A 9,219-nucleotide genomic window follows, 5' to 3' on the forward strand; every position below is an offset into this window, starting at 1 on the left:
AAAAAAAAAATTTTTTACAAATGGCAATTCCAAAAAAAAAAAAAAACACCTTTGCTCAATAAAGAGCTTTTTATACTGCTTTAAGCCTGGAAAAAGTCAAAGCCATCTGAACATTATGAAGGCCAAACTACTTTGGAACTGAATCTTATTTTGATTCAGTCTAAAAGTTCATCACTTTTAGGCTGATGAACAGAAACAAGCAGGCACCATTAGAAGAAAAAACAAATATCTGTAATTGAACATTCTGGAATTTTTACATTAAATTCAGATTACAAAAATCGACAATTACACGATTTTACATAGCTGAAAAAGTAGCAACCACAGATGTGCTGTTTTTTGGAAATTTGTTCATTTCCACTCCCCCCTTTACTTCCTAGGCTTCTTATTCTGACGTTCTGCTGTTATTTTCCTTGGTACTGTCCATTTCCACTTTTAGTTTAGGTATGGGCTGGGTCCCCACACTCTATCCCTCAAAACCAGAAACTGGTCCTCAGTTCTTCTTGGCTTTTGGCGAGTCATATTTCCTTTTACTGGAGTACCAGAGGAGCAGAGGGATTCCAATAGAAGGCAGAGTCATCACACCAAAGGCAGCCCAGTCCAGCTAACAGAAGCACAAATCAAACAAGTTAAACACAAACAAAATATGTTGCATAAAATTGCAAAGAAGTAAAATGACCAGTATATTTTCTAACGAGGAAAGAATTCCAGTTCAGCTTACATAGTGAGGAGAGAAACGCCGGTCAAACTCCCTCTGGGCCAAGATGCCCCCCTGGCCAGGGGCACTGGTGTAACCCACCTTCAAAAATAAACAACCAAATAAATAAAACTCATATTCAAATTAGCTTTTTTAACCATAGCACACCACAAAGACATCTGATCTTACCACAACCTGTCCTCCTTCCTGGGCTACGTAGCTGACAGAAGCTGAGGTGAAGTTAAAGTACCCTGCCTTTAGGGGGCGTAACACCACCGTATGAGACACGTTGCTAGCTCTGATTTCTGTAGTTAAATTGATAACTGACATAATGAAGAGAACATCCATGTGATTCACACCACAAACCTCTCTGACGCCTGTAAGGATAGATAAAAAAATGAGCAAACATTTTTTCTGCATGGTAATCGGGTTGGGGTCTGTAGTTTACTCATGGTGAAGAATGAATGGCAGAAAACCACTCAGTTCCAAAGTGACTTAGAACGTATTCTGAAGGCAGACATGTTTCCTTTTCTTGAATGTATCTGTTACACCTGGTGATAATTATAATCATTAAACTCACATCAAAATGTCACTGGTGTAAAAGTATGTTCCATATGCCGTAAAACCAATCAAAGCAATTTAACAGCTTTTTCAAACATCAAAGTTTTATGTGAGTGCTTACATCCGTTTATTACCACCAAAAACAATATCAAACTGCTATTCCACAAGTTCCCGTGTTTCTAAAACACATAAATTCACAGGATTATGATTAAATATAAATATCTGTACAATTTGAAAACTGCAGCAACAAACAGCATTTCAGTTCAAGGATACGGTGCAATCCTGTCCCATTTTACATTCAACATTCCCGACACAATTCCAAAGTCTTCAGGAGGAAAGGAATCATCAGAAAGTTCCACCTCCAGGGCAGCACTAAGGAGACAGAAAGAGGGACACACAATGGAGGAAATCCCATTTCATTATTGGCAATAAACCAGGAGATTTCTTAAGAGCATCTTTAGGGTTGGGGGCAGTAAAGGCTCAGTGAAATCTAATGTTTCATGTTAAATGTGAAGTTAGAACCTTATCAGAGCTGACAAGGACCTTGAAATGTCATGGTTGCGATGTATTTAGTAGTCACAATAGTAATATGATTACAATAACGTCCCTTATTAGTCCCATATCTCTTATATGAAAAGTTTTTAAAGTGTTCAATCTGCAGGACCAATAATGACCAGTAAGTGATAAAACACAAACATGCGTGTTATTTTCCTCATTAAACAAACTGTTGAGCCCTGTAGAAGTCAAACTAAAATTAAAATGTTTAGATATATGTTTGGTTTATTCATAGATTCCTGTGGTCAGTGTCACAGATGTAATCTCTTCTTTAACACCTTGCAAAATATGTAAGGCTCTAAATAAAAACAAGTTTTAAAGAGTAACTGCGTAATAAAATACACGGCTGACCCGAGTTCGTCTCCGGTCCTCGGTTCCTCGGCTGCATGTCTTTCCCGTGCTTCTTTGTCTCCTACTTCTGGGTTTCCAGAGTTCCACAGTCCTACAGTTAATTTATTTGTCTAAACCATTTCTTTATCATGTTTGTCTCAGCTGTCCGATTATTTACTCTAAGTCTTTTCCCAGATAGCAAAATATGAGTGAATCAAAGTTTCAATGTGGTAAAGCAGGCAGTTTATTTAGTTTATTTTATATTGAATCAATGTTAGGAATCATCATCTAAACGGTAATCTATATGTACATTTGTGTTGATTTTATGTCGACTCAAACTTAAGGAATCAATATTGATGCACATTTGACATTAAAATATTAAACTTTTCTAAAAGCCATTTACTGAAAGCTTTACATTAGAAAAGCTTAGTTTCTCGCCAATAGTTTCTGCTGACAGGTCTACATCAGAACATTTCAGGTTTCTTCATATAGACTGTGTGCACAATTATTAGGAAAGTTTCAGTTTTGACCATATTATCATTTTTATTCATATTTTCCAACTTCAAGCTGCATAAACTTGAATGGTTATTGAATATAGACATATCAGCTGATGTGTGACGGTGGGGCCTAAGGAGATCAACACCTATATCAATGCGTGAATAATTATTGGGCAGCTTCTTTTCCTGAGTCAAAACGAGAAAAAAGAAATTTAAGTGACTCTGAAACATCCAAAACTGTAAAAAAAAAAACTTTCAGAGGGATGCAGCACTACTGAAATTGCTAAGATATTTATTAATTTAAGTTTATTTCATAGGGACAGACACACATAGACAAACTGAACAGAACAGCAGTTCCATAGTCCTTAAAACAGCTAATTTACATTCGCAGCATTTGTCCCTAAATGGGCTTTTAAACAATGTATCTTAAAACTAGTAAAAAATGAAGTAATAATAATTTAAAATAGTACAACATAGTGTTGACAACATATACATAATCATGCATATAAAACAGTGAAACATAAAACATTAAGTATGGATACAGTTCTGTTTTTGACATAACCAGAGTTTTGTTTGTTTTATAAACATACTATAACTGTTTATAAAAACAACAGACTAGAATGACTGTTAAACAGATTGCTCAGGGGAAAAAATGGAAGTGAGTTCCAAACTGCAGAACTCAGTGACAGAGCACTTTGAGCAAAAATGGTTCTATGAAAGGGAACTTTACAATTTCCATTTAAAGCTTCTCTAGTAGATCAGACACCAGCAAGATGGAGGCAGGGTAATGGTATGGGCTGGTATTATCAAAGATGAGCTAGTTGGACCTTTTCATGCTGAACATGGACTCAAAATCAACTCCCAAACCTACAGCCAGTTTTTAGAGGACACTTTCTTCAAGCAGTGGTTCTTCAATCTTTGTTCAGCCCTGGTTTGTTCCAGTACTAGCTGATTGTTTTGGAGGTCTAATTAAAATACTCATGTAGGTAAAGAGAGAAGAGTCAAAGCTGGGGGCTTCACCGCAGAGCGGTTTTATGTCTAGCAATAACCGTGCACTGACCTGGAGCCCACATTGTAGATGTTGTACTGCAGGGTGAGGTCTCGGCCCTCCACAGCGTAGCGGTTTAACAGAGACTTGGAGGCCAGAAGCCGTGCGCCCTCCTCTCCGGCAGTCAGCGCCAGAACCACCAGCAGCACACACACACGCAGCATCATGATCATCCTGGAGCAAGTTACAGTCAATACACAGTTTCTATTGAAACATCAGGGTAGCTTAAAAACAACAGATTGCTCAGGGGAAAAAATGGAAAACAGCTGGAATATTTGATAATTTTTTTTTGATGCTGCTATATTTCCAGACAAAACAGCAGACTCTATATCTTATATTAGACGTCTTAAACATCAAAGTGAAACGCTTACGTGGACCAGCCAGTGTGGTAACAACCACAAGCATTAAACCCCCGTTCTTTAAATAAACTAATTATATTGCTAAATACAGATTTAGTTTAGTAAACATTTTAGTTCCTAACCTACAAAACAACCCAAACAACTTAAAGACAGACTGTTACCGTGAGTGTTTTCCTTCCAGCAGAGGCGAAGTAGCGAGCGTGGCACAGACTGAGAGCTCAGTACATGACGTGTTCCTTACTGAAGGAAGTTACCAGGTCAGGCTGCAGCGCCTCTGCTGTTTAGGCGGTGGAAATGCGCAAGCGAATTGGAAAGAGACTTTTTATGTTTCCTGAACTAATCCAAGGGAGTAAATTCCATCTCATTACTGGGAGGGACCATAAACAGGGGAATTTCTTAAGAACAGTTTTGAGGGGTCGGCAAAGTCACAGTAAAATGTAACGTAAAATGTGGTTTAAAAAGTTTTTAATGTGTTCAAGCTGCAAGACCAAAAACCACTAGTTGCAATGCACATCAAACGTGTGTTTTTCTCAGGAATGCAAACTGTTGAGACCCATATACTCAACAAAATTAAAATGTTACCTATGAGTTTGGTTTAGTGCCACTGACCTAATCTCTGCTACACTTTTACAAAAATGTAAGGCTCTAAATAGCTCCTCTTAATAAAATTCCATATAAACATTCATTTATTGTAGTGGCTCTCAATACAAATGATGTATTATTTAAATTAAAACTTAAGTTGGTTTACTTTTAAACCTTTGTTTAAATTATGACTGAGAACCTACAGATAGGTAGAACAGGTAGGTAGAATATCTAGGGAGTATCATATCTTAGACTTAATGCTCAAAGCGCCAGGGGGTTTTATAGAAAAATATTCAGATTTTATTTTGTGATTTTAAAGGCTCTATGTTGAAGAGAGTAAGAAATAAAGACATACCTTTCTGTTTTTCAACCTGCTTTCTGCTCTGGGCTCCCACACACCAAGCTGTTGGCCACTTGTTATGTGGCCAATAGACCCTTTTCACATGACGTCACACAACTTCCGTTTTGGCTCGAAGCTGTGTATCCTTAGTTCCGGTGTACATAGTAAGTAATGATAAAGTTGTCTATTTCATATATATATATATATATATATATATATATATATATATATATATATATATATATATATATATATATATATATATATATATATATATATATATACATATATATATATATATATATATATATATAGAGAGAGAGAGAGAGAGAGAGAGATGTATAAATCTGACAGCATATGTTGATCAGACAGATCACCGGAGCATGGAGTTTACACAGTCTCTAAAACATTTGCCTAAAATAAGATTTGAAGATATATCACGATTTGCAAACCAGTTCTCTCTGACAAAAAAATCTAAATTAGACAAAGGCTACAAATTCTTCACCGAACAATACCTGTTTGACTATGAAGGTAGGTATTTTTGTTTTGCGTAACCGTTAGCTTAGCATTAGTGAATTTTGTTAGCTAGCTAACTACGTGACATAACTGTTCCTTAACCAAACCTTTTTACTGTTTTTGAACTATAACGTTTTAGGCTCTAATCTTGATCAGATTATTAAATTATAGACTGGAGTTGCCACTCATCCCATAAAATAGGGATTTGTTTGTTATAAGCAGAGATGTCCGGTGCCGCCGCTGCTTTGTAATGCCTTTAATCGGACCACTTTTTCGGTAACGAATAATCTAACGAGTTCGTATTTCAAATCCAGTAATCAGATTAAAGTTATTTATCCAAATCATTGCACATTAATATTTTCTTGTGTATTTATTTTTATTCCTTCTTTGCGTCTTTGGGAGAGACTCTGTGACAGTTAGCAGTGACAGAAACATGAACAGTGCATGGAGATGCGCATTTTGTTGCTGGAAAAACAGAAATATCGTCAAGCCCAACTGTTATTTGTGGCTTTTGTCTTGTTTTTATTTTCCATTAATACAGAAAACGAACCTCTAAACGTTACATCACTGACAGGCGGCGGTGTATATGTTTCCTAACTGTGGCTAAAGCTGCTGCTAGCTGGTTTACTCATGATCGGAAGCTGGTTCCTTTGAATACAGTTGGAGAATGGTAAATTGACAATGACTGATAACGGTTATCTAACACGTAAACACCGTTTTATAAAACACAGAAAGTGAACCTCTAAACGTTACAGCGCTGACAGAGAGTATATTTTTCCTAAATGTGGCTAAAGCTGCTGCTAGGTGGTTTACTCTCCGATCGGAGGCTGTTTATTTTATACACAGATAGAGAATGGTGAATTTACAATGATTAGTAACAGCTATCTAACACTTAAATGCTGTTATTATTAAACTTACCTTTTATTATATCCTTAAGATTATGAGAATGCGGGAAGTTTTCAGCTTGGTTCCCAAGGCAAAATCACACCGGAAGTAAAGATACCCAGTTTTGAGTTATGGCGGCCATTGTCTGACGTCACTGTGAAAAGGGTCTATAGCCACATGTGGCTGTTATGCTGCCACATTGAGATGCTTCCATCTCAAATACCTGATGCGTTGATTTAAAATGAAGCTTGCTGAAAATTTCAAAATAAAAGCAGGTTAGTGCACCGCCAGCCGCGGTGCAATAATATTAGCCTGTATTATCTTTACCTCTCAGGTTAGTGCGCTGCCTTGCGCAGCAAGGCAATGCATTAGCATTAGCACAAATATTAGCATTTCACTTCCTTCCACTATGAGCCTTTTCCCTAACATAAGCATTTTAGCTATTTCTTATACATTAGCTATTGAGTATACTCAATGGAGGAAGTGAATGTAAGACAACATGCTAGTGATACCTCACATGCTACTCACATACATGCAACATGCTAACATTAGCATTTTGGCTAATTTCAACTGATACACTTACTTTAACATACTCAATGGTGCAAGTCCATGTTAGTCAAGATTCTTGTGATTCTCCACATGCTACTGTGTAATTTTTTAGCTTAGCTTAGCATTGATGCTAATTTTTATCATCAGAACGCTGTGTCTAAACCAACCAGCACACTTTGGCAGGCTCCGGTTAAATTTCTTCAGGAATTTTCTAGTTTATGTTTTACACTTTTACAGATTACTCAACATTACTGTATGGTGTGAATCAACTCTGATAAGTTTTGCTAGGTCAACAATTTATGTTGCGCTACATGTCACATTCACGTCAAGTTGTGATTTCTTTTATTTGTTCAATAGTTGGAAAGTAATCAATGACTATTTGAGGTAACTGCTTCAAAAAGCAACTCTCAGGCATAAGTTTTGAAAATGGTGTCAGAAACTTTAAATGTTTTGCACAATTTCTTTCATTCTGCAGTTGGGCGTGACCATCTGTGGAGTTGATGACAAAGTGGAGTTAAAATATCAGTGGAAATGATCAGTGCCTATTCTGTGGTTAGTTGTGTTTAAAGTCCCTTTCTCAGGCAGACCACATTTACTTGGATGTGCTTACTGCAGTTAAAGTAACACATTGGTTTTGTTTTGTGTTAAATAAAAACTTCCAGAGCTATAATCATTACTCTTTCTTATATTGCTTATAGCGACACTTAACTCTGCAGGTCATCCCTGAAATTCTGATGCACAGAATCACAAGTAATGTGAACCGTGTCACAGAAGGTAAACAAAATGAAAACATGAATTATTTGCAGCATTGTTCATTAAATTGGCATACTATTGATTTATTAAAAATATATACATACAGGCACACGTATTCATATTTCTAGACCATAGCATACATTCAACAGTATTTTTAAAAGCAAGTACTTACTTTCTTTTACTCAAGTAAAAATGTTGATGTGGTACTTTTACTTTCACTAGATCACATTTTTGTCTGCTTATTAGTACTTTTACAGTTCTTTGTAAAAGTACTGTGCTTTATACAGTTTCTCCATCACTCAATATTCCATTGGAGATTTTTTTTTCAATAACCAGACTTAAAACATTCCTCTTTGATAAAGCTTGTAGTTAGACTGGCTCAGGTAATCCTAAACTACTTCTGTGGTTATGCGTCCATAGGTTTAATCTATTAGAGGACAAACTCTAATAGATTAAACCAAACTTTTTCTCACTCTCTTCTTCTACTCTTCTCCAGTTTGCATTATTTGCTATTTCACCTGTTAACTTTTTGTTTTCTCTCAGTTATTTTCCTCTCCAGAGAAGCTACACTTGGTCTGACACTCCATTTGGCTGTGATATCTTTCAAATGGAGGATGACAACGGCTGAGATAATGCTGCCATCACCTGATCATTCTCCCTCTCCTGCTGTTAACTTTTCACTTTCATGAACATCAAAAGTAATCATACATCACTTCATCTGTCTCTTGTGCATTCTGCTCTGCCTTCTCAAACCCCACTTGGTCATAGCAGATGGATTCTTGTACTGAGCCTGGTTCTGCTTCTGCTGGAGGTTTCTTTCTGTTAAAGGGGGAGTTTTTCCTTTCCACTGTCGCTTCATACATGCTTAGTATGAGGGATTGCTGCAAAATCAATGACAGAATGCAAGCAATTGTTGCTATGTGCTCACCCAATGCTGCAAGTCAATAACTCGATGGAATCTTCTGGGTTTTCTTAGAAATCTTTTAAGACTACTAAAGACGTTTTAAACTGATTTGGGCTGAAAAACAAAAAAAACAACAGATGGAAACTTTGCCCATCAGAAGCACAAATGTGATCCGCTGATTGATGTTGTGCAGCAATAGCTCACAAGTTATTGTGGACGGTAAACAGGACTTTTGTTAAAAATTGTGGAACTTTATTGTGAAATCACTTTCATTCCAAGTGGTCACTGTCTTTGAATCCCACTGCACTGGGGATTTGACATCTTTCTTTCACTGCTTTCTCCAGCTACTGACCCAGAAGCACATGCTACTGGTGTGAAAACAGCATAGAATCAGGAAGAAGTGTGTTCTGAAACCAGTGCTGTGACCGGACTCACACAAAACAAATCTTTCCTTGTTTGAGCTCAGACACTTTCTTTTTGTCTTGTATTTTCTGGAGAACTCAGTCGCAGTCTGGTGAGCCAAAGACAGATCAAAACAAGATGGATGACATAGTTCAACTACTTTGCTAATGGTACATGTGATTTTTTTTTTGAACCTTGAGTATTTCAAATAAAAATCTCATTGCTTCTGGGATGTGAATCCAAT

At 36.8% G+C, this 9,219-nt stretch overlaps 1 protein-coding gene across 1 annotated transcript; it reads right to left on the reverse strand.

Moving 5' to 3' along the window:
* Window positions 1–209: 209 nt before the first annotated feature.
* ssr2 (signal sequence receptor subunit 2) lies at window positions 210–4,312 on the reverse strand. Its single transcript, XM_005814649.3, has 6 exons — window positions 4,206–4,312; window positions 3,698–3,859; window positions 1,529–1,627; window positions 884–992; window positions 719–796; window positions 210–601 (listed from the first exon to the last, which is right to left on the reverse strand). Exons 2-6 carry the CDS (start codon window positions 3,856–3,858, stop codon window positions 491–493), a joined length of 558 nt encoding a protein of 185 aa, XP_005814706.1. The 5' UTR covers window position 3,859; window positions 4,206–4,312; the 3' UTR covers window positions 210–490.
* Window positions 4,313–9,219: the final 4,907 nt, after the last annotated feature.

Source organism: Xiphophorus maculatus, chromosome 13, assembly GCF_002775205.1.
Source record: "Xiphophorus maculatus strain JP 163 A chromosome 13, X_maculatus-5.0-male, whole genome shotgun sequence".
NCBI lineage: Eukaryota > Metazoa > Chordata > Actinopteri > Cyprinodontiformes > Poeciliidae > Xiphophorus > Xiphophorus maculatus.

Coding starts and splice junctions, on each gene's coding strand:
- ssr2 (XM_005814649.3), bottom strand. CDS start 3,858: ATGATCATGATGCTGCGTGTGTGTGTGCTGCTGGTGGTTCTGGCGCTG. Junction 1,628..3,697: donor ATCTACAATGTGGGCTCCAG/GTCAGTGCACGG, acceptor CTGTCTCCTTAG/TGCTGCCCTGGAGGTGGAAC. Junction 602..718: donor GGCGTTTCTCTCCTCACTAT/GTAAGCTGAACT, acceptor TGCTTCTGTTAG/CTGGACTGGGCTGCCTTTGG.